This window comes from Orcinus orca, chromosome 3 (assembly GCF_937001465.1).
Source record: "Orcinus orca chromosome 3, mOrcOrc1.1, whole genome shotgun sequence".
In the NCBI taxonomy this organism is placed as follows: Eukaryota; Metazoa; Chordata; class Mammalia; order Artiodactyla; family Delphinidae; genus Orcinus; species Orcinus orca.
In genome coordinates, this window is record NC_064561.1 from 137404971 (window position 1) to 137431697 (window position 26727).

The window sequence follows — 26727 nt, forward strand, 5'->3', positions numbered from 1 at the left end:
CCTATCTAGGAGTTTTTCAAGAATACCTGTATATTAGGATTCAAAAGTCTAATACAAATTTAAGTTGAACAAAAGTTGGGTTCTATTTCCATAGTATAGGTTAATAGTATTTACATTCTATGATTATCATTTACTTTTGTTTCTTAAATTGAGAGGCAACTGTGATATTTTGTTGATTACATAATATATTAACTTTCACTGAATATATCACTGTACTTACTACATGCATTTTCCAATACGCAAATGAATTTTGTTAACAAGTACTACTCTAGTGGGATAATATGCCATGACTTTTTATAATTATTCCATTTAAATTACTATGCAATGTAAATTTCTTGGCAAAAATATCCATCTGGTGATAAAAATTTGGAAATAATTCAATAGAAAATCTTGTTAGTGAGGTTATTTTCAACAAACACATATGAAAGGAAATGTTTTTGTGATAAACTGTCATGTAATTTGGTGACCACAGATAATGCAATTAGTCTGATTTTGTGGGGGAGACAATTACCGAACCCTTATGCTTATTAGTCCTCAGTAAATTATACCTTTTCCCTGTCTTAAGAAGAGAGACTGTCAAAACAAATAATTATAGAACTAGAAATACTTTAAAAGACAGGACAAAAAACTTTATTTTCCTCTGTAACATTTCACCAACTGTGCAATTCAGAAAACATTTAAACCTTATTACTGCATAACAAGAACTTTATACTTTAAATATAAAAAGCAATTTTTAACGCAATAAAAGTAAGTACAAATAAAAGAAAAACATTTTTTAATAAAAGAGATTAAGTTAAGCAAATACCTAAATTTGTGGCATTTATTTTAAGTAAAAAGCACTTCTACTCTTCCATCAGAAATGGAACTTTCTTTTAGTACTAGTGTATTTTGGCTTTTAGTATAATCAAATTTCTAAGCTAATGATATGATTAGAGGCACAGGATTTGGGGCACACTTAGTGCAAAATGCATTGATTTGTAATACTATTTTATAATGTGTTGGTTATTTATTATCATTGTAGCCAGGCTTTAAGGCTATCTAAGATCAAAAGCAGAACTGGCCCATAACGAATGAAACTAGTCACTTCTAAATTTTAAATATATATACTCTCATAGCTAAATACAACTAGCAACAAACTTTTTAAAAAATATTCAATTGATTTTTTTGTTAGCTATTTAGATTCCTTACATTAGTTAAATTAAAATATTTTCAGCTTTATTGAGGTGTAACTGACAAATGTACATTGTAACATATTTAAGGTGTACAACATGATTTGATATGCATATATATAGTGAGAAGATTCCCCCAACTGAGCTAATGAACACATCCACCACCTCAAATATTTAACTTTTTTCTTTTTGTGAGAACATTTAAGTTCTACTTTCTTAGCATAGCTCCATTATACAAAATACAGTGAATAAACCATGTTACACATTAAATCCTCAGAGCTTATTCATCTTACAGTTGAAAGTTGGTATTTTTTTACCCACCTCTCCCTATCTCTCACATCCCTCAGGCCCTGGCAACCAATATTCTCTGTTTCTATGAGTTTGACTTTTCTTTTCTTTCCTTTCTTTTTAAAAAATATTTCACATATAAGTTGTACTATGCAGCATTTTTCTTTCTCTGTCTGGCTTATTTTACTTAGCATAATATCCTGAAGGTTCATATATTTTGTTGCAAGTGACAGGATTTACTTCTTTCTCATGGCTGAATAATATTCCATTGTGCATATATACCATATTTTCTTGATCCACTCACCCACTGATGGACACTTAGGTTGTTCCCTAAGTGGCTATTGTGAATAATGATTCAATGAACATATAAGTACAAATATCCCTTTGAGATAAGGTTTTCATTTCCTTTGGATAGATACCCACAAGTGGGACTGCTGGGTCGTATGGTAGTTAATACCATATGGCAGCCACTCTACCATATGTCTTTTGACTGGAGAATTTAGTCTGTTTACATTTAAAGTAATTATTGCTAATTATGAACTTACTGTTGCTATTTTGTTCATTGTTTTCAGGTTGTTTTGTAATTCCTTTGTTTCTCTCTTGCTATCCTCCTTTGCATTCTGATGATTTTTCTGTAGTGTTATGCTTTGATTCCTTTCCCTTGATTTTTCATATATCTATCATAGGTTTTGCTCTGTGGTGACCATAAAACATCTTATATTTTATGCTTACATAAAACATATTTATGACAGTCTGTTTTAAGCTGACAACTTCACACACATACAAAAGCTCCACATTTTTATATTCCCCCTCAACATTTTGTTTTTGATATCACAATTTACATTTTTACATTGGGTAACCATTAACAAATTATTGTAGTCATTGTTATTTTTAATATTTTTGTCTTTTAATCTGCACACTAGAGTTACAAGTGATTTACACACTACTATTACAACATTAGGGTATTCTGATTTTAACTATGTATTTACTTTTACCAGTGGTTTTATATTTTCATGTTTTCCTGTTACTAATTAATATCTTTTCATTTCAGCTTGAAGCCTTTAACATTTCTTTTAAGGCCCACAGAGTGGTGATAAACTCCTTCAGCTTTTGTTTGTCTGGAAAACCCATTATCTCTCCTTCAATTCTGAAGGACAACTTTGCTGGGTAGGGTTCTTGGCAATTTTTTTCTTACAGCACTTTGAATATATCATGACAATCCATTCTAGCCTGCAAGATTTCTCATAGTCTTATGGGGGTTCCCTTACATGTAACAAGTTGCTTTTCCCTTGTTGCTTTCAAGATCCTCTCCTTGTCTTTAACTTTTGACAATTTAATTATAATGTGTCTTGGTGTGGGTCTCTTTCGATTCCTTCTATTTGGAACTCTCAGGGCTTCCTGGATCTGGATTTGTTTCTTTCCCCAGGTTAGGGACTTTTCAGCCATTATTTCTTTAAATAAGCTTTCTGCCCCTTTCCCTTTTCTCCTTCTGGGATGCCTATAATGTGTATACTGGTCTTCATCATGGTGTCCCACAAGTCCCTTAAATTCGCTTCACTTTTTTTCATTCTATTTTCTTTTTGCTCCTCTGATTGAAAGAATTCCACTGCCCTGTATTCAAGTTCACTGATCTTTTCTTCCACTTGATCTGGTCTGCTGTTAAACACTTGTATTGAATTTTTCAGTTCAATTATTGTATTCTTCAGCTTTTTGATTTCTGTTTAGTACTTGTTTATATTTTCTGTCTCTTTGTTGAAATTCTCACTTTGTTCATGCACTGCTCTCCTGACTTTGGTGAGCATCTTCATGACTGTTATTTTGAACTCTCTATCAGGTAAATCACTTATCTGAATCTCATTAAGATCTGTTCTTGGTTACTTAACCTTGTTCTTTTGGTTGGAACATATTCCTCTGTTTCTTCATTTTCCTTGAATCTCTGTGTTGGTGTCTGCTTATTAGATAAAACAGCCACTTCTCCTGGTCTTGACACAGTGGTCTCATGTATAAGATGAACCTCATCAATCAGCACAGCCTGAGCTCCTGGTTGTCTCTCAAAGCTCTGTGATTGTCCAAGCCACCTTCTTTAATCTTACTGGCTCCCAATAGTTGAGAGTGTGTCAAGACCAATCAATGTCCTAAAAGGCAGAATTGTATTGAGCACCTAGATGGAGGATGACTGGAAGCTGAACCCTCAGTCAGCAGCTTCAAAAGTATATAGTTAAGCTTCTTCCAGGGAGAAACTGGGAGTTGGGTGTTTTTGCCTGTTTCCTCTGTGCTGGGCCCAGGTATATAGCTGTGGGAGGCAGGGTGGGGAGAGAAGGGTGCTCCTCTGCCCATTAAGAGCTGCTTCTTTGTTTGCTATAGTCCTGTGGGGCTCATAAATGCAAGCCCCAGTGTCTATTGAGCCAGGTGATCCAATGACCTGTCCCTTTGGGTAGCTGATGCAAAAGCTGGGGCACCAGATGCATGTACAAGCTTTGTGCAGGGAGATACCAGCAACTTGGAGTGGTCTAGAGGGAGAAGGTGGGGAGGTGTCCGCTGGTTTCCCTGGTGTCCAGGGAGGATTGCAGCCATCCCCTAGACAGTGTGCTAAATTAGAAACCTGACTCACAGGCAGCAGCTTTCAAAGTATGCAGATAGGTCCCTTTCAGGGAAATGGGCATTTCCACCTGCTCTCTCTGCACAGCTGTGGTGAGTACTCCAGTCCATTAATGACTGCTGCTTTGCTGTAGTCTTGTGGGTCTCATGGATACAAGCTCCACTGGCTTTAAGAGCTATGTGTTTGGGGAGCCCATTCCTTAGGTGGGAGTCTTAAAATTTGGGGTGCTAAATGTGGTACTCACACCCTTTGCTCTTCAGGGAGTAAATCAAATTACATCTGATAAAAGTGGTCAGCAGCAATTTATTTTTCTAAAATTTAGATTATGAAGAATAGCACAACAATGAATAAGAGGAAAATTACAAGAAATTGTTTTGGTGAGATAACTGAGAAAAAGTATGGATAAAAAACAAAAAAAAACCCCTAATCTCATTTTAACTCCCTTAACCTTTTTCACTCTGGATGTAAATCCAGTTTTAAAACCTAAATGGAGCTTGTCTTAGTGACTGATGATATGAATCAGAAGGTTAAATATTCAGGACTAATTCTGTACACTTTAAAATATGCATCCAGGAGGTTATGATGAATCTCAGAAGAACCTGACCACTATATCTAAAAATAATGAATAATAGCACTTTATTTATATACAACTTAAAGAAAAAACTTTTACATTCTGCTTTAAAAGTCAGATAAAGGTCAAAATAGAAGAAAATATGTTCCAAAACTAAGGCCAAACTCAGACCTCAGCTTTGTACAGAAGTATATAAGAAGCAATCCTTTCATACCGAGAAAGGTGGGATGCTTGAAATTTGAGATGCTACTTTTTAGTAAGACCCACCTAAACTCAGTGTTTTGAAAACCAAAAAGATTTACAACATAAACTAGCATAAAAATTTCTTGCACAATTAATAAATAAATACCTATAGATAGGGAGGCTCACTAGCTTATGGTTACAAGTATAGACTCTGAGGAGCTCAAAACACTCAAATGATTCACTTTCATTTCTTACCACATTTTTCTAGAGAAGCATGGCAAATTTCATATTTTTTTTCAGCTTTTACAAAGCTAGAGGTCAATACCAAAGAAGGTACATAGAAAAAGCAACTATGTGTTATGCTATTGTGTTTCAAGTGCTTTTTAAAATTCCTTTATTATGACAGTGAAACGAAAACATCAGAATACAAAACAATAAACATACCAAAATTACAATTACTTGCCGATGTATACATGGGTAAATTAACTTGTTAAAGTTAAGAATCGTGCAGCCAGCCATAGAATTTGGGGTAATTTATTATTTCTATTAAATATTATTGTTATATTAATTTTTTAATAAAACAAAGGGAAAAAAATCAAGTAAGGTCATAGTGTATAGGCCAAGCCAGAGAGTCACAAAAGTGCCCAAGAATTACACTAGCAGGTATAAATTTCTGGGCTTCAGGCACTCCTGAATGGGGACAAGCCTGCTTCTTCGTCTGTTTAAAAGCAGCCACAAATGAGTTAGGTATAAAAGAGGTCAATAGACTGACATAAAACTCGGCCCAACGGGGACCTTTCATTGTGGACGGTGGTAAACCCATTCAACCACAACTTTTCCTTTGGGTAGGCAAAAATGCTAGTAGGTAAATAAAGAATGGTACGTTGATCAAGCTCAGGATATATCCTTTCTAATCCTGGAAACCAAAGATCTCAAAATGACTGTACCACCAAAGATATAATGCTCCTGTGTAAAACTGCAATAAGATCCAATTTCTGAAGGCAATATGTGAATGTTTTTTCCTTGCAACTGTAAAGAATCAGATTAATTCAGTTTCACAGAGGAAAAAAGATGATACTAAAAGCAGTTTACACATAATTTAACAGAGTTAAGATATCTAGGACAAGTTGTTGTGTACAACATATGTCTACAAAGAAATTATACTACCTATCAAGCACATACTAGATGCTTGATAAATAACTGAATGAACAATAAAGTTATATAAGCATTAAATCTTTAAAAAGGAATTCCAAAACCTAAACCACACTGGTTATTTCTTACTCATATTGCTATGTAATTCCTTAAGTGCTTTTGGTATTTCAGAATTTCAAGTATTTCATTTTTCAGTTTATTCTGAATATCTTATTTTTCTATCAGGGATCCAACGTGTTCTCTTAAAATATATGATTACGAGGTTTCATTGTATTCTTTTTAAATGAACTATTTCATGTGTATAAATAAATATAGCTAATAATATAATATACACTCATGTGCCCACCATCCAACTTAAGAAATAAAACACTACAAATATGACCAACTTAAGAAAGAAAACACTACAGGTATGACCACCATCCAACTTAAGAAAAAGAACACTACAGACATGACCAATAAAATGCTCTGTGAGCCCCCATCTACATTCTCCTTCCCCAGCGGTAATACCTACTTATTCATGCATGTTTTTATACTCTCACTACATCTTTATATATCAATAAACAAAACAGCAGTGATTTTTTGAAATTTTTTACATACTTATCTCCTAAGACTTTTAAAAACTATGCACCGCCTTGCATATTTAAGTTGACACTTAAATAATGGCAAAGGATGTATTTTCCAGTTTACTGCATATCAAATGCATGCTTTAAATATGTTTTTGTCAAAGCCTTGAAGCTGCAGTTTAGTTTATTCAATTTATGGAAAATATAACCATGTAACTTAATTGGCAAAGCCAGTCCTCATTGTCAAATGCAATCACCCAAATTCAACCTACTCTCAGAAAAATTCTAACTTAATTTTAAAATTCAAATAAATGTGTTATTATGTGTCCCCATGACAACTTTCTCACTTGTGAATTTTAATTTTAAGATAGATAAATGGATAGCTAGCTAGCTAAGTAGACAGAGAAACTATAAGGCATGGAGCCTTACTATGAGTTTGTCACCTGGATGAAATAATGTGTTGCCCCTTTCAATAATTTTTATTGAAGCTTTCTCTGTTTTGTTCTCAAGGGACTCTCTCAGGAGAGACTCTCTGATAGTCTCTTTGTTTGCCGCCCTGATTTTTAAACCCCAAGGCAACGCACCATAGTAAGATTTAGTATGGACAAGAAGTAAGCTTTTCTTTTGAAAGACAGATGATTATGAAAAAAGTCAGAAAGGAGAACTGGCAGACCAGAAGGAGTTCTCAGGCAGATCTTTTTTTAGGAAGGACTACATATGGAAAGAGAGAATATGGAAATTAATTGCTTTAAAGCTATTCATACCTGTATATCCCACAGGAAGTCTTTGTGTGCCCAGGGTACAGGTATCCCAATTTGAAAACCACTGATCAACAGCTGGGGTTGGCAAACTAGGATCCAGCTGCCACTTGTTTTGTATACAAAGTTATGTAGGGCACAGCCACACTCACCGGTTTACATATTGTCCATAAGTGCTTTCACAGTAAAACGACGAAGTTAAATAGTTGCAACAGAGATTGTCTCACAATGGCCAAAATATTTACTATCAGGTGCTCAAAAGAAAAACTTGGCTACCCCTCATCTACGGCACTGTGTATGTGTTTTTTCAAATTCTTTTCTTTAAATTAAAGTTATATATTCACATAGTTTGTAAGCACACATCATCGTAAAAGGCTTATTATGAAAATATTATTTCTCTCTCGCCAGAAGCAACTACTTTATATTCTTTTAGCTGATATGTATGGTACAGGCCAAACCAGAGAGCCACAAAAGTGTTTGACAGCTATCAAACAGACTTTGCCCCAACCCTTCCATAACATTCTTATATTATCATTCTTTATTATTCAGTTTCAAGCACTGTATGTTAACTTCTCATTACTGAAAATGAGGATTTAACCCATCCCATATCCTCAATATAGTTGTAAATCAATATTCAATATTTATTATTATGAGTAAACACTAAAATTATTATTCCTTCTCCTACCCAAGGTTTACTTTTTTGGAGATAACAAATGAAGTCTGTTCATTTTCCACATACTTATCTATAATTCAACTTGATATGTTCAGTATATATGTGTTCATTTAATCCCTTTATTTTTCCGAATGTACCTCTTCCCTCAAATATGTCTGGAGAACAGTCTGTACTGTTTTCCCTTTGCCATGAATAAAACTCCAGGTTTCAACTGGGTAGAAAAGTTGCCTGGTTTTCAGACTTTCACAAAGGGACTTTTAACAATGTCCTTTTCTTTTGCTTCAGGAGATTTAACATTGATACAACGCTATTATTTAATATATAGTTCATGTTCAAATTTTTAAAAACACCCCAATACTGTCCTTTATAGCTAAAGTTTTCCCTCAATTCAGGATCACATGTCATATTTGTTCATCAGGTTGATTAGTCTTTCTTTGTCGTTCATTACACTGATATGACTGGCCTGGCGTTTCATGAAGTTTTCTGGTTACTTCCTCATGATTAGATTAAATTTGTGCATTTAAAAAACTACTACATGAAGATGTCTTACTTTCAGTGCATCATACAAAGAGGCAAACATGACATCAGGGCTGTTCTACTTGGCACGTCTAACTAGCTGGTTACGGTGGAATGGCCAGATTTGCCCACTATAAAGTTACTTTTTCTTCCCCTTTGTAATTAATAAGTAATCTTCAGGGAGATACCTTGAGACCATGTAAATACCCTGTTCCCCAACAAAATTTGATCCAATGGTTTTAATATCCACTAATGATTTTCCCCTGAATCGATTATCACAATGACAGCTGAAAAATGGTTATTTTCCAACTCTGTTATTTCTTCTACATTTATTGGTTAATGTCGAATTGCTTCTTAAATAGATTTTCAACCAGGTTACTGTTTTTAGCACCAGCCTCAACTCCACTTTCAGTTTCCTGGCACTGCCAATTACTGAGCATTCCGGGGTTCTGTGGTTTAAACCGGGTTTCTTCTAAGCTTTCTCTTCTGCTAGATTAGGGGTTGTACTCCTCAGTTTTGCTAAATTTGTTAACATTGCTCATCTGCTTTCCAGCTTCCAAAACATTGTTGCTGCGTTTGCCTCTTCAATTTTTCTTTGACCTTATGCTTTTAAAAGTAACCCCCTTTACTGCCATTTTCATTAGGCTCAAAAAGAGAAAGTAAACTTATGTGTTTAACTGACTAACTTCATTTGAAATTTCTTTTTCTTTCCCTGCCTTCAAATTTTATATAAATGGTATCATGTTGTACGAAATCTTCTGCAACTTGCTCTTTTTACTCAATATTATGTTTCTGAGATTTATCCATGTTGATACATGCAGCTCTAGTTCATTCATTTTTAATGAATGATGTTTTAATGCAGCGTATGAACATGTTACAATTTTCTTATCCAATTCTACTATATTACCAAAAGTGAGATTGCAAGGTTTGGGGTAGGGGTCTATTTTTCCATAAGAACATACACTCCCCATTTAAGTCCGTAGGAAAATATGATTATATATGCAAAATGTCAATTTTAAGACATTTCAATTCTGTAACTTATAAAATGAACTAATAATACTAGGCACAGAGAACTCACTCAATAAATGTCAGTCACTTAGAAACAATGAAATGGGCTTCAGAAATTCAGAAATAAGATTCTTTTCTGAAAGTTAAACTGCAAGATCAACACATTATAGGCCAGGGCAGAGATATGAAAAGAGTAAAATAAATGAAGGGCTGCAGGGCCAGCAACATTTCACCATAATATAACTAGTATAATAGCAAAAGAAATAACAGGTCAATCAGAAAGGAGTAGCAGAGAAAAAAGGATAATCATAGAAACAAATGCTGGCAATCCATAAAAACACTGTTCATGGGGGCAAAAACTTTAATACACATGTGGCAATTTTTTTCTATTCCAAACCATAAGGCTATTCCTAGGATAAAGACAGACATTGGGAATTGTGGTCAATTCTATTTAAATATTTCCATTACTATGGATCAGACAATCCCTATTGTAAGATGGACACAACAGGTGATTTTAGGCTGGATGCAATTAAACATTTATTTTACTACTTAACTTCCCTTATCCTAATGCCGCACTCACCAGATATCCTACTGTTTTTTTCCTATGCCAACTTAATTTCTTACTATAAATTAATATACTGGAATTCTGGCAACGCTTTCAAACTCTCTTGTGTTTTAGTCACTGTGATATCTTTTAGAGCCAAATCACCTTGGACGTGGACAAAAAATGAGTCTTTGGAGCCTCCGGACCAGATCTGAGAACATGGTCAAGTAAACAAGGTGCTGTGCAGTATGGACCTACCTAGCTGCCCTAACCTCTCCTTCGACTACAGTATCACCATCCAACTCCATTCTCTACTGATTTCTAGAATTTCCTCTTCCTCTTTCATGGAGCATATGTATTAAAAATGAAGTGAGTGAGCTCTAATATTACGGATTTCTTCTACTGTCTGTAAACCTGTTGCTGACTCATGTATTTTGTCAATACTTGGCAATACATTTATTTACTTTTTCAAACAGAAAACTTTGTTTCCTACCGTCTTGTCAGGATGAAAGGAGAAGCAATATTTCAGAATACTTGCTGCATATGGCTTCTAACGGGACAGAGTCAAGACTAGGAAAAGTCTACTTCATTAATTTTGTGAAATGTTAATTCAACTTGTACTGAACTGATGAACAGGTGTTGAACTATATTGGCAACCTGCAGTAAAACCGAATTTTCATGAAAAAAGTACAAGCAATGCTCAATTTCAAAATATGTTCAGTTTCTCAGGGTTATTTTATAGTTGGTCGCTGGAAATTCAAACTCTGTCATACAAACCATGTAATATGTTTACATGGCATTGAGATTTTCAAGTCTGTCAATAAAAGCCTATCTAACTAATAATGAATCAGGTTCTGTGTTAGGTGCGTCTGTTATATAAATGAATAAGACATAATCCCTGTGCCATATAGCCCATAATATAGTCAGCATAAAACAAGTAATTATAATACTGAACTCAAAGGGTTATATAAGTGCACAAGGCCGCGTAGCTATATCAAGAAAGAAGTGACTAACTATGAGTTAAGAAGTTGGGAAAAAAGTTAAGGAAAGTATCACAGAATTTTAAAGGGCCTTTTAAACAGAATTAAGCATGAGCAGAAGTGTCCTGCTGATGGGAGAGAAAGATATTCAGCTTGAGAAACAGCAAGGAGTGCCTTGGAAAGTAGGATGGGTATAACAAATATAAGGAGGAAAGCTAGAAAGTTGGGCAGGGCAGGAGACTTAAATGGAATTTCAAGGAACTAGATCTTTTGGCCAGAGCTTCCCAAGAAGTGTGCCTAAAAATTGATTCCTTCAGCCTTCAAGGTGGCCAGGAGAGAAACTGTTGAGTTATAGGGTAGGTGTACGTTTGACTTTATAAGAAACTGTCAGTTTTTGAACATAGTTATATCATTTTCACACCAATCAGCACTGTATGGTTATATATGAATGTTTATGGTTGCTCTAGTTATGGTTATTGTCAATCTTCTAAATTTTAGCCATTTTCATAGATGTGTGGTGGTATCCCATTATGGTGACTAGTGATGTTAAGTATCTTTTCATATGCTTACTGGCCATTCTTGAATCTTATTAAAGCCAATTCAAAATTTTCACCCCATTTTTATTAGCTCTGTCTTTTATCATTGAGTTGAAGTGTTCTTTATATAGTCTGGATGCAAGTCCTTTGTCAGATACATGTACTGTGATTATTTTCTCCCAGTCTGTTGCTTTCCTAATGTTCTCTTTTGATGAGCATTAGTTTTTTGTTTGTTTGTTTTTATAATTAATTTTTATTGGAGTATAGTTGCTTTACAATGTCGTGTTGGTTTCTACTGTACAGCAAAGTGAATCAGATATATCTGCCCTCTTTGTTAGATTTCCTTCCCATTTAGGTTACCGCAGAGGACCGAGTTCCCTGAGCTATACAGTAGGTTCTCACTGGTTATCTATTTTATACATAGTATCAATAGTGTATATATGTCAATCCCAATCTCCCAATTCATCCCACCTCCCCTTTCCCCCCATGATGTCCATATATTTGTTCTCTTAATTTTGATCAGGTTCAATTTACCAATGTTTTTCCTTTATGGATAGTGCTTTCTGTCTCCTGTATACCCCGAAGTTGTGAAGATATGCCACTATGCCTTTTTGTAGAAGCATTATAGTTTTAGCTTTTATGTTTAGTCTATGATCCATCTTTAATTAATATTTGTGTATGATGTGAGGTAGGGGTCAAGGTTCAGCTTTTTCCATATGGATATTAAGTTATTCTAGCACCACTTGTTATGAAGACTTTCCATTCCTAATTGTGTTCCTTTGGTGCTACTGCCAAAAACCAACTGGCTGTATACTATTTCTAAACTCTCTATCCTTTTCCACTTATTTGTTTATATATCCTTATGCCAGTACCACATTGTCTTTTTTTTTTTAATATTTTTTTTGATGTGGACCATTTTTAAAGTCTTTATTGAATTTGTTACAATATTGTTTCTGTTTTATTTTATTTTATTTTTTGGTTTTTTGGTCCTGAGGCATGTGGGATCTTAGCTCCCTGACCAGGGATCGAACCTGCACCCCCTGCATTGTAAGGCGAAGTCTTAAGCACTGGACTGCCAGAAGAGTCCCCACACTTTCTTAATTATTATAGTTTTAGAGTAAGTCTTAAAGCCAGGCAGCATAAGTTCTTTAATTGTCGTCTCCTTTTTCATGATTGCTTTCAGCTATTCTAGGTCCTTTGCATTTCCATATATATTTTAGAATCAGCATGTTGATTTCTACCAAAACAAGTCTAATGGGATTTTAACTGGATTTTTATTTGATTGAGTCTATAGATAGTGGTTCACAAAGTAAGGGCTCTGGCCCAGCAGCATTACCACCACCAGGGAACTTGTTATGAATGCAAATATTCAGGCCTTACCTCAGACCTTGTGGATCAAAAACTCTGGGAATAAGGCCTTGCAATCTGTGTTTTAACAAGCCCTCCCTGTAACTGGTGCATGACAAAGCTTAAGAATTACTGCTGTGAGGGACTTCCCTGATGGTCCAGTGGTTAAGAGTCCACACTTCCACTGCAGGGGGCACGGGTTCGATCCCTGGTTAGGGAACTAAGATCCCACAGGCTGCGTGGCCAGAAAAAAAAAAAAGAATTACTGCTGTGAATCAGTTTGGGAGAACTAACATCTTAGCAATACTGAATATTCCAGTCCATGAAGAGGTATTTCTCCCCATTAATTTAGGTCTTCTTTAATTTCTCTCACCAGTGTTTTATAGTCTTAAGTCTACATGTCTTGGGACTTCCCTGGTGGTGCAGTGGTTAAGAATGGAAGATCCCACATGCCACGGAGCAGCTAGCCCGTGCGCCACAATTGCTCACGTGCCACAGCTACTGAAGCCCGCGTGCTTAGAGTCCATGCTCTGCAACAAGAGAAGCCACTGCAATGAGAAGCCCGCACATCACAACGAATAGTAGCCCCTGCTCGCCGCAACTAGAGAAAGCCCTCACACAGCAATGAAGATACAACACAGACATACATACATACAAATAAATAAATATTTTTAAAAAGTCTACATGTCGCATATATTTGCTTAATTTGTATCAGGGTATTTTATGCTTTCTGATGCTATTGTAAATGGTATTCTAATTGCTACTGGCTAAGCTTCAGCCATAGTCTACAGGTGATATGGGCAGAAGTCTATTTGGGGGTGGGAGTTCACTAAGTGATTTGAAAAAAAGTAGAGAACTCAAATTACTGGTAGCATCTTGAAAACAAACTAGTTTCAACAGATATGCAAGAATAGGAGGTTGTTTCTAATAAATTGATATAGGTATTAAGCATGAGCAATTACAAAGATCACAAAAAGAAGGACAACCAGACATAATGTTCTCCTGTAGTCTTGCCAAACATTTTCTACATTCTTGACAAAAAGATCAAACATCAATATCTAGCTTCTGGATCCAGCTGCCAATGTGGAAGAAAGACAGAGGAGCAGGGGAACATGTTGAATTACACAGAGAGCATAAGATCAGCAAAATCTAGACTGTGGCAAACTCTTTAAGTCAAATGGGCTGGGTTTTTCAACAGACAAATTTGTAAGGAAATAAAAGTGATGGAGGAAGAACATATAAACTGAAAGAGATTTAAAACAAATATGAAGTTTTTACAAAATGGGCAAGTCTAAACTATAGTGTACATTTGGCTGAGAAGATTATTTAAACACGTGAGTAAACAATTACTATAAAAGTCAGGTTCAGGGTTGCTTTTGTGGGGAGAAAGGAGGTTGTATTGAGATCGGGCACATGAGTAGCTGGCAAAGTTCTGTTTCTTGACTTGGGTGGAATTTGCCTTATAATAACCTATTAAACAATACATTTAATTCTTGTGATCTCCTGTATACATGACTTATTTTAACAGTAAATAGGTTTTTCCTCCCTCTTAACATGATATATGTAAAATCTGGGATTGAAGAGTTTATAAGTTTTAGTGATAGAATGATGTTTGGGGATGACACGAACTAAGGTGTGGCTACAGAAGTGGTTGTTTATTGAAGTAGGGATACTGGTGTGGATGAAGTCAAAGAAGTAAATGGCTAAGACTTAGGAAGACACTGACGGGGAAAAAACCGCAAGTCTGGTTCTAATCTCTGCCATCAGTGTGGGAGAGTGCCCTAGAGGTTAGCAAAGATAAAAATGATGAACAGGTCGAGAGAAATCTACTTGGATTGCAAAGGTACCACACTCTCCTGGGCTCACAAAATGGAATAATATTTTGGAAATGACTCAGGGAAGGTAGGAGCAATCGATCCCAATTCCTTTTCTATGGGTTGTAGGAAAATGAGCACAATTCACCTCAAGGAAAAAAGAGACTCACTATCTTTTAGACACATAGATTTTACTTGAGGCTCTATGGTAGAGAAAATTCCTAGGACAATATTAGAGGTGAAGGGTAATTTGCTAATAAAGAAACGGAAATTCCTGGAACACAATGGAAAGGGTCAGGAGGGAGAGAAAAGGGTGTGTGCATTTGTGTGTGTGTGTGTGTGTGTGTGTGTGTGTGTGTGTGTGTGTGTCTGTTGGGAGGTACAGAAGAGCATAAAGAACGATGTGATTAACAGTACATTAGAAAAGAGGCAACAGAGGGCCCCTTTTTAAATATTCAAGAATGTGAGCACCATGGAGGGAATGACTTGGTCTCACTGTTCTGATTGGAACTTGTCTGAGATACTGGGATTACCTAACATTTATAGGAGTAGTGCCTTAGGCCTGATTATTGCAGTTGCCTCCATCTAATCACTTTGCAAGTATCAATGTTTCCATGGAAGAAGGCTTTCAAAGTCTGGAGGATAGAAGAAACACCTTTTTCTCTGAGAACAGTAGCTATTATTATGGCCCAGAGAAGGGGAATCAGAAGGGCTCCTTGATCCATCCTACCACTGGAAACCACAGGGGATACTTCTGAATATTGGATCACATTGACTTTTTTTCGCTTTTATTCCAAGGTTCACTGATATTAGAAAAAAGGGTCTGAGAAGAGTAAGACAAGGTCAAGGTAGAAGCAACATACAAAGCTAGAAATAGGCTTAGAGATGTGCTCACTCAGACCCCAGGCAGACACACCTTGATGGAGTCAGTCCAGGAGGAATGGAACAAGTAAAGATAGGTATGCCAATTTATAGGTCATCATAAATTCTGCCCTGGAGTATCCCACCTCTTAAAAAGTGTGGCCTGAGTATCAGAGCCCATTTACATTGTCAGCAGAGTTGTAGTAGTGAGGGAATAGGGGAGGGAAAAGAGGAGTCCTCAGTAGCAGAAAAAATGGAATAGGTAGTATATTAATTTGAAAACTTCCCTCTTATGAAATACATTTATTTCTTACAAATTAACTTTAGAACATTTCATGCTATTGTTTTAAAATAAAAATTATGAAATAATCATGTTTTAAAAACAGAAATACCACAGCATTGCTATGCTTTTTATTCTGCATCCCACCCAAACTATGTTTCTCAAGTTTTTTTTTTTTTTTTGGCCACTCCACGTGGTTTGCAGGATCTTAGTTCCCCAACCAGGGATTGAACCTGGGCAGTGAAAGCACGGAGTCCTAACCACTGGACTGCCAGGGAATTCCCTATGTTTTTAAGTTTTAAATAAAAATTCAATTCAACTATTAGTTACCAAGTGTTACATATTACATGCTAATTGTAATAAGTTTCTTCAGATACTAGATGGTGTTAAATTTATATAAAATTATAAAATTTTATGTTTCATATAAAATTAAGGGCAGAGCATGAGTTAGAGAGGACCAAGAGATTTAGTGTTTCTCAAACTTTTCCACCAAATCATCTGTATCAGAACAGAGAACTCCCAGGGGACAGGGAAATGACCTAATGCAAGCTGCTGTAAGTCCAAACATTCTCTAAAGTGTTTTTATTTTGTTTTAAATTTTTATTATTTCATTTAACATTTTATATGGATTTTGTTACATCCCACAATTTGTGCATTTATTTTATTATAAAAATGTTTGAAATTATTTTCCATGGGGTAAAATTAATGCTTTGGAGAGGTGGCATCACATATATTTTATAGGTTTCACGTATCCCTGAGAGTACAAACTCCCAATTGAGAAACACAGCATTATAAACACCTATTTGAATATTTTCCTGCGTATTCTTACCTCCATAGTAGGTGGAGTCTTTCTTGTTTTTCTGATCCAAGCTATAAAGAAAAATAATATTTAAATATAAGTTTTCTATAATTTGCACATTTTATTCATTCATGCATGAAACAAATATGTATTAAGCACCTGTTATATATTGTTTTAGGCACATGAGTTCCCTCCTCTCCTGTAGCATATATACTAGTGAAGGGGCAAGGAAAGGAAACATATTAGGTCATGATTTGTGTCATAAAAATTACTTAAGTGTGGGGAGGATATAGAGGGGATAGTTTCATAACTAAAATCATACCCCATAATCATCTGAATTCAATTTAGGGTATATATGGCATATAAGCCAAATCATAATACAGTAAACTTCAAGGCAATATTAAAGTTATATTATCCTGGAAATGTGAACCAATTATTGCTCAATATGTAAAAGAATGGATGTAGAAAAGTTTTCATTTACAGAGATTTCTCTTCTAACCTGTTCTAGCAAGCAGTCTATCTTGTGTGGTTGGTATCTTAGCTCCAACATTTGGGAGATGAGAGGCAGAGTAGAAAGAGTCCATATTTGTGAAGTGCCTTCTGGGCGCTGGGCACTGTGCTAGATGCTTTAGTAATAGGAAGGGAGTGGGGCAACTGCCTCTAGAGAAGTGTATCAGAATCACATGAAGACATGTTATAGTACTTAGCAGAGCAGAGGCAGATTTTGGGGGTGCAAATCCCAACTTAAGTACTTACTAGCTGTGTTACCTGAGGCAAGTTATTTAATTTTCTAAGCATCAGATTTCCCACCTGTAAAATTATAATACTAGTATCTAGATTTTAGTATCTACATTGTGCAAGTTATATGAAATAGTATATATAAATTCTTAGCTCAGAGTCTGGCACAGAGTAAATATCCAAGTCTAAGTTATCACTATCACTATTATTCAGTAAACCTGTATTTTTTATAACAGACTCAAAAAAGCAAAGATCAACAAAACCTGCTTGGCCTATGAGGATATATAGGAAACTGTGAGAAAACACACTGTAAGGAATATAGTCTTTGAAAAGTAGAAACTATTATTTTATCACTTTAGTTAATTCAATCTTCATTACAAAATCATGAAGTATGCTTATTTTATAGAGAAATTCAATGACATTCCCAAATTTATACATTAAGTAGTAATGGTGGAATTTGAATCCAGATCTGACCCTGTCTCTGGATCCAAAAATCATCCATGCTCTACTAAGCAGTTTCTCAAAGTTTATAAGCTACAAGCAAAGAAGACTAAACTAGGAAGAGGAACAGGTCACAACACTGACTACTGTCAAAAAATAAGATTCACCCCATTTTACAGATTGGGAAACTAAAGATTAAGCAACTTGCCGAAACTCACATATTTAGCAAGTAACAGTCTGAGAATCAAATGCTGGTTGAACCGGCTCTAAAATCTGAGCTCTGTCCATTCACCAGCCACCTTCTCTTCTGACAGGCTAGCTCTGCTACCCTGCCTTCTGTCATCCAAGTAATAGCAGCGGGACCTGTCCTCATGACAAGCCCAGTAATGAATGATTGTGCGGGTACAAAGAGCAACATTCAACTGTGGGCCTGTGATAAGTTATTTCTCCCTACTTTGTTCTCTCTTGCACTGACCCCATACGTGTATTTTCAATACAGACCCAGTGTTTTGCCTTCTCTATTTCTGTTTCTGAACTTCTATCTCTGTTATTATTTTATGCATCTTATTCTTATTAGCTTCCAGCTCTGTTTGGTCCATTTCTAGCCACAACTTGCACAAACTTTATATTTCTCGTTAGGCTGGAAGGTTGTCAAAGGCAGGATGCATCCACAGGAGATTTATTTTTCTACCACCTAAATGCCTCGAAAGAGTAGGTACTTAAATACAGTTGTTGAATGAATATTTCCACTATAAAATACTCCCACTATAAAAATATTCATTGTAATGGGATTTTGACCTGTATTAGAAAACCCAGCTTAGCAACAGCAAGATTCCTCTGTACGATCAAGGAAATAAGTGGTTTATGGAAGCTGTCAACTGCCTCTTTATGGTCAAAATAAGGGGTACTTGTCTATGTTTATGGGCATTTTTTTCCCCCAGGAAAGAGACTTCTTTTAAAATAATTCACCATGAGCCATATACCTCTAAAAGGTTTTAAGCAATAAATCTTCAGTTCTAATTTGGATTAGAAAGTTAGTTCAGAAAAATCAACTGCTATGGCAGGGGTATATAGCCTGCAAGCAAAATTCGGCCCATGGCTTGTTTTTTGTTTTAATTGCTGAAAAACATAACCAACAAAGAACAATATTTCATGACACATGAAAATTAAATAAAATTCAAATTTCAGCCTCTGTAAATAATGTTTTATTCGAACACAGTCACATTTATTTACATATTATCTATTATAATGTGGGCTACAATGGCAGAGTTGAGCAGCTGTAACAAAGACCATATGGCCCACAAAGCCTAAAATATTTACCATCTGGCCCTTTAATGAAAAAGTTTGCCAACCCCAGTGCTAGGGCTACCATTAAGTATAATCCTTTTAGTAACAACTATATATCTTGATTCAAAAACACTTTCATGAGCTTTCCTGGTGGTGCAGTGGTTAAGAATCCACCTGCCAATACAGGGGACACGGGTTTGAGCCCTGGTCCGGGAAGATCCCACATGCTGCGGAGCAACTAAACCCGGGTGCCACAACTCCTCAGCCTGTGCCCGTGAGCCACAACTACAGAGCCCGTGTGCCACAACTACTGAAGCCCGTGTGCCAAGAGCCTGTGCTCTACAACAAGAGAAGCCACCGCAATGAGAAGCCTACACACCGCAACAAAGAGTAGCCCCAGCCTCTTCAATAAGTGGTGCCGGGAAAACTGGACAACTACATGTAAAAGAATGAAATTAGAACACTCCCCAACACCATACACAAAAGTAAACTCAAAATGGATTAAAGACCTAAATGTAAGGCCAGACACTATCAAACTCTTGGAGGAAAACACAGGCAGAACATTCTATGACATAAATCACAGCAAGATTCTTTTTGACCCACCTCCTAGAGAAATGGAAATAAAAACAAAAATAAACAAATGGGACCTAATGAAACTTCAAAGCTTTTGCACAGCAAAGGAAACCATAAACAAGAAGAAAAAGACAACCCTCAGAATGGGAGAAAATATTTGCAAATGAAGCAACTGACAAAGCATTAATCTCCAAAATTTACAAGCAGCTCATGCAGCTCAATATCAAAAAAACAAACAACCCAATCCAAAAATGGGCAGAAGACCTAAACAGACATTTCTCCAAAGAAGATATACAGATTGCCAACAAACACATGAAAGAATGCTCAACATCATTAATCATTAGAGAAATGCAAATCAAAACTACAATGAGGGCTTCCCTGGTGGCGCAGTGGTTGAGTCCGCCTGCCGATGCAAGGGATACGGGTTCGTGCCCCGGTCCGGGAAGATTCCCACATGCTGCAGAGTGGCTGGGCCCGTGAGCCATGGCCGCTGAGCCTGCGCGTCCGGCGCCTGTGCTCCGCAACGGGAGAGGCCACAACAATGAGAGGCCCGCTTACCGCAAAAACAAAACAAAACAAAACAAAAAAAACTACAATGAGATATCATCTCACACTGGTCAGAATGGCCATCATCAAAAAATCTACAAACAATAAATGCTGGAGAGGGTGTGGAGAAAAGGGAACCCTCTTGCAGCGTTGGTGGGAATGTAAATTCATACAGCCACTATGGAGAACAGTATGCAAGTTCCTTAAAAAACTAAAAATAGAACTACCATATGATCCAGCAATCCCACTACTGGGCATATATCCTGAGAAAACCATAATTCAAAAAGAGTCATGGGGCTTCCCTGGTGGTGCAGTGGTTGAGAGTCCACCTGCCGATGCAGGGGACACGGGTTTGTGCCCCGGTCCGGGAAGATCCCACATGCCGCAGAGCGGCTGGGCCCGTGAGCCATGGCTGCTGAGCTTGCGCGTCCGGAGCCTGTGCTCTGCAACGGGAAAGGCCACAACAGTGAGAGGCCCGCCTACTGCAAAAAAAAAAAAAAAAAAGAAGAGTCATGTACCACAATATTCATTGCAGTTCTATTTACAATAGCCAGGACATGGAAGCAATCTAAGTGTCCACTGACAGATGAATGGATAAAGAAGATGTGGCACATGTATACAATGGAATATTACTCAGCCATAAAAAGAAACGAAATTGAGTTATTTGTAGTTAGGTGGATGGATCTAGAGTCTGTCATACAGAGTGAAGTAAGTCAGAAAGAGAAAAACAAATACCGTATGCTAACACATATATATGGAATCTAAAAAACAAACAAAAAAATGGTCATGAAGAACCTAGGGGCAAGACGGGAATAAAGACACAGATCTACTAGAGAATGGACTTGAGGATACAGGGAGGGGAAAGGGTAAGCTGGGACAAAGTGAGAGAGTGGCATGGACATATATACACTACCAAACGTAAAACAGATAGCTAGTGGGAAGCAGCCGCATAGCACAGGGAGATCAGGTCGGTGCTTTGTGACCACCTAGAGAGGTGGGATAGGGCGGGTGGGAGGGAGACGCAAGAGGGAAGAGATATTGGGATATATGTATAGCTGATTCACTTTGTTATAAAGCAGAAACTAACACACCACTGTAAAGCAATTATACTCCAATAAAGATGTTAAAAAAAAAAAAAAAAGAGTAGCCCCCAGTCGCCACAACTAGAGAAAGCCTGCACGCAGCAACGAAGACCCAAGGCAGCCATAATAAAATAAATAAATAAATAAATAAAATTTTAAAAGCAAAACACTTCCATATTATCTATAATAAAAATCATTATTAACTATTACACTTTTTTCACTTTGCTGTATACCTGAAACTAACACAATATTATAAATCAACTATACTCCAATAAAAATTAAAAAGCAAACAAAAAAAAACCTATTACACTTTTTACCTGATTGCCATGTATTCTAGACTCTATGAACACTACCATTGGCATCAGACCATGTTAAAAAATATAATGGCACAATGCACACTTACTATCACCATGAGAAAAACAACAATTTGCCTTACTGATGAGTCTATAAAACATCACTTTCAGTTATTTTTAACATTGGAAAAAGAAAAATACTTCAGTAGAATCCAAATAATCTTTTAAAATTCCATGGTGGATGAATAGGTTGAAGAAACTCTGATATGTGTTTTCTAAACCCTACTGGTTTTGTGTAAGTTTATAAAATTCATTCATAGATATAAGAAAGTAATATAATTCAGATAACGTATTAAGTAGTACCTAGACTATTCACTCTCATGAGACATTATTCTCTAAGGAAAGATATAAGGGCTTCCTTTAGCTTTGTTTTAAATGGCTCAAGGAAGAAGATTTTTGTTTAGATAGATAAATGCAATTTCTGAAATAAATAATTCTACAATATAATTTACAATATTTATAATTTTACAATAACCAGATACTTGAAATGTCTTCTTGAGATGATGGTTGATGCCTGTTCACTGTTATGTATCCAATAAAGGTTACAGCTAGAAATTTTCAGTGTGATCACTCATTTATATAATCATCCCTAGTTTCCCAGTCACTACATACAACAAAGGAAATGTCCTGCTGATGGCTGGCAAAGGTTAGGAGGAGGAAGGAACAGAAATAAGCGCTAATATAAAATCATTACATTTATTTTTTTTTAACCTCAGAACAATCTGGAACTGAACCTCTATTCAATTACGTATTATATAATGATTTTGCCATTGCTAATTATATTTGTATGGTGGATTCTGTATCAGTCTTCATTATAATGTAACCATTGTTTGAATAGAATTTAGCAAGAAAACCGGACAGTTTATGCCTTAAGATCCTAGCATTCTTTCATCAACACTCATTTGCATTCTCATCAGTGGGCATGAGATTTTCACTGAACTTTAATACTCTTATTGGAATATAACACAGTATAATGAGCGTAAAAGTGAACATGCAAGTTAAATACTTCATGAAGCATAGATTCTTCAAAATTCTATAAGAACTGAAAATGGCTAATACACTTTTAGAAGTAGTACCAACAGGGGTTAAGGTAAATGAGAAATTTATCTCCAGATTCAGTAGGTAACCATTCAGAGCTGAAATTATAGATAGGTTACCAACAGTTTGCATCCAAAAGATACATTAGAAATATGTGTTTACACTACTAAAGGAAAATACGACATTTTAATAAAGCTTCATCTTTCAAAAAACCATCTTTGCCAGTTCTGAGTGTTGACACATCATAAAGAATATAAAAAAAAAAATCCACATTTTTTCACTTTTTCACCACAAGAATTTTTCCACATTTCACCACAAGAATTTGTTGAAAATTCTTCAAATGATATATTACAAAATGAGTGATTTTCTGATTACCGACTCTAAACAGTTTCTTAAGGATATTATTAGATATACTTGGCACAATTAAGTTACAAACTTTGTGATGCTCATGGCTGGCTATTACTGTTCTTTTTTCTTAATCAACTTTATTGAAGTATAATTTACATACAACACAGTGAAACCATTTTAAGTGTGCAATTCCATGAGTTCTGACAAATGTATACAACCTTGTAACCAGCACCACAATCAGTGTATAGAACATTTCCATCATCTCCAAAAGTTCCCTAGTGTCTGACTACATGCAAACACCGACCTCAATTCACCCACAGCCCCCAGTGAGTGCTATATCAATACCCTTTGTCACCCTTTGTTGATTAGTTTTGCCTTATCTACAATTTCACATAAATGGAATCTTATAGTATGTACTATTTTGTGTTAGCTTCTTTTACTCAATATAAAATCTTAATCCCTGTTACTGTGTATAGAAAACAGACTCTGAAGGTAACCTCCAAAACCCCTACCACTTGGTGTTCATGCCTCTGTATGATCTCTTCCCCTTGAGTAAGGACAGGACCTGTGACTTACTTCTAACTATGAACATATGGCAAAGGTCATGGAATGTATGTGATTACATGATGATGCTACATAAGATTATAGTATCCTTCTTTTTGGAGTCTCCCTTTCCCTCCCTGACTGTAAGGAAAAAGAAGGCCATGTTGGGGAATATTATGTGGCAAGAAACTGCTGGCGACCTCAAGGAGGTTATGGTGGTCTCTGGCCAACATCAAGCAAAAAACTGAAGCTCACAGCCCTACAACTGCAAGGAACTGAATACTGCCAACAACCACATGTGTGGGAAAGTGGATCCTTCCACACTCAAGCCTCCAGATGAGAATGTGAGACAGGTTGGGACCTGGGATCCTTTGTTGCAGTGCCTGCACCTGGACAAATGTCTCCTCCAGCAACAAAATACAAAGAAACTATAAAGGACTAAAAATAACTGCGTGCTTGCACAGTTGGGGAAAATTATGAACAATAAGATACAAAAAGACCATAAACCCAACTGCCACTTCTGGAGAGACTGGAGCAAAAGCAGAGTACCGCACATGAACCCTGCACACAGCACCATGAAGGGCGTGGGCAGACCACCTTAGCCACCCCTCTGGCCCGAGCCCTGGACACACCCCTACCCTCATCCCATATAAGGAACCAGCTGCCCGCTCCACTCGAGGAGTAAGCAAGGGAACCTGTTACTTGTTTTTGCTCCCTCGTGCTATAGCACTAGTCCCAGTAAAACCTTGCTTGAATTTCTTGTCTGGTCGCTTACCAATTTCTAGTGATTAAGGAGTCCAAGAGCACTGGTCAGTAACGAATGCAGCCCTGGCTGACGCCTTGATTGCAGACTTGTGAGACCCTAAGTAGAGAACCCAGATAGGCTATGCCTGGACTCCTGACCACAGGAACTGGGAGATGATAAATGTGTGCCATTTTAAGCTGCTAAATTTGTGGTAATATTGATATGGAGTAATAAAAAAACAAACACAACAAGCATAGCAGCAGTTTATTCTTTTTACTGCTGTGTGGTATTCCACAGTATGGAAAAATGACAATGTGTTTATCTACTCACTACTTGCAGTTTTCAAGTTTTGGGCTGTTATGAATAAAACTGCTGTGAAAAAATTGGGTACAAGTATTTGGGAAGACTTATTTATGTCTCTGGGTAAACACCTAGCAGAATTTCCAGGTTGTAGAGTAAGTGGACAGTTAAATTTATAAAGAGCTGATAAACTGTTTTCCAAAGTACTTGTACCATTTTACACTCCAGCCAGAAATTTGTGAGAGTTTCATATGCTTTATATCCTCATTAACACTTCATATTGTCAATCTTTTAAATTCTAACCAGTCTAGTGTTATTTCACGATGGTTTTAATTCACATTCCTTGATGACTACTGCTATTATGTATCTTCTTTGGTGAAGTGTCTTTTCAAATCTTTTGCCCACTTTTAAAAATTCTGATGTTTGTCTTATTACTGAGTCATGACAGCTCTTCACACGTTCTGACAAGTTCTATGACAGATATGTATTGCAAATTTTCTCCCTATCTGCCTTGTCTTTTCATTTGTTCAAAGGTTTTTGTTTAAAGAATAGAATTTTTAAGATTTTGGTGAAGTCCAATTCATCATTTTTTTTCTTTGATATTTGTTATGTGTGTATCCTATCTAATTCTTTGACTATCCCATGATTGAAAGATTTTGTCCAATGTTTTTTTCTAAATGTTTTAACTTTTACATTTAGGTCTGTGATCATTTTCAACTGAAGTTTTTAGAGATGAAGTGAGGTAAAGATCAAAGATTATTTTCTTTCATATGGATATCCTGCACTAGCTGTGGAAAAGAATTTCCTTTTGCCATTGAAAAAATCAATTGACCATATAAGTGTAGAAATAATTGTGGACTCTCAGTGTGGTTCTCATTAATTTTATATCTATCCTCATAACAGCATTAAACTGTCTTGATAAATATAGCTTTTTAAAGTTAAATCTTCCAATCTTGGTCTTTTCAAAAATGTTGTAGGTATTCAAGGTCCTTTGAATTTTAATATAAAATTTAGAAGCAGTATATCAGTTTTGATTGGGAATGCACTAAATCTACAGATCAATTTGAGGTGAAATAATACCTTTTAAATATTGACTTTTCTGATCCATGGAAGTTATAAATCTCTCCAATTATTTAGATCTTCTTTAATTTCTCTTGGCAATACTCTATATTTTTCAATGTATAGGTCTTAGAGACATATTTCTGTAAATTTATCCCTAAAGACTTCATGTTTTTAATAGCATTTAAAATGATATAACTGAAAATTTTATTTAGCAATTGTTTGGTATGAGAGTGTACATACATAATTGATTTTAGCATATTGCCTTTATATCTTGCAAACTTACTAAATTCATTCATTAATTTTTGTAGTTTTTTTTAGATTGTCTATATACACAATCATGTCATCTGTGAACAGTTTTACTTTGTCCTTACCAATCTGTATTCATTTTATTTCTTTTTCTTGCCCTATTGCACTGACTTGGATTTTCCAGAATGATATGAAATAAAAAGTGAGAAAAGATACCTTTGTTTTATTTGCAATTTTAGGGGACGAGAGTTCTTTCACCATTGAATATGAGGTTACATAAATGTTTTTTTTTCTTCCTCTTAATGTCCTTTAATAGGTTGAGGAACTTCTTATTCCAAAGTTTGTGGAGAATTTTTAATCATGAATGTGTGTTGAATTTTGTCAATATTTTTGTACCAACTGAAATTAACTTACAGTTTTTCTCCTTTATTTTCTTAATGTGTTGAACATAAATGCAAATCAAATCCACAATGAGACATCACCTCAAACCTTTTAGGATGGCTATTACCAAAAAGGTAAAAGACTACATGTACTGGTGAGGATCTAGAGAAAAGAATACCCTTATGTCCTATTGGTGCAAATGTAAATTGGTATGGCCATTATGGAAAACAGTATGATGTTCTTCAAAAAAGTAAAACTAGAACTACCATATGATCTGGCAATGTCTCTTCTGGGTATTTAACCAAAGGAAATGAAATCACTATTTCAAAGAAATATCTGCACAACTGCCAAGATATAGAAACAACTTGTGTCTACTTACAGATGAATGGGTAAAGAAATTGTG

The 26727-nt window shown here is 35.9% G+C and overlaps 1 protein-coding gene across 5 annotated transcripts in view; it reads right to left on the minus strand.

The window, feature by feature from the left end:
- The window catches only part of NDUFAF2 (NADH:ubiquinone oxidoreductase complex assembly factor 2), a 184693-nt gene that overhangs the window by 25495 nt on the left and 132471 nt on the right, over positions 1–26727 (minus strand). For all 5 annotated transcript variants that reach the window (XM_049707948.1, XM_049707951.1, XM_004275185.4 and 2 more), the window contains one exon: positions 16672–16712. In XM_049707948.1, coding sequence (XP_049563905.1) covers positions 16672–16712 — 41 coding nt within the window. The remainder of the gene's footprint in view (positions 1–16671; positions 16713–26727) is intronic.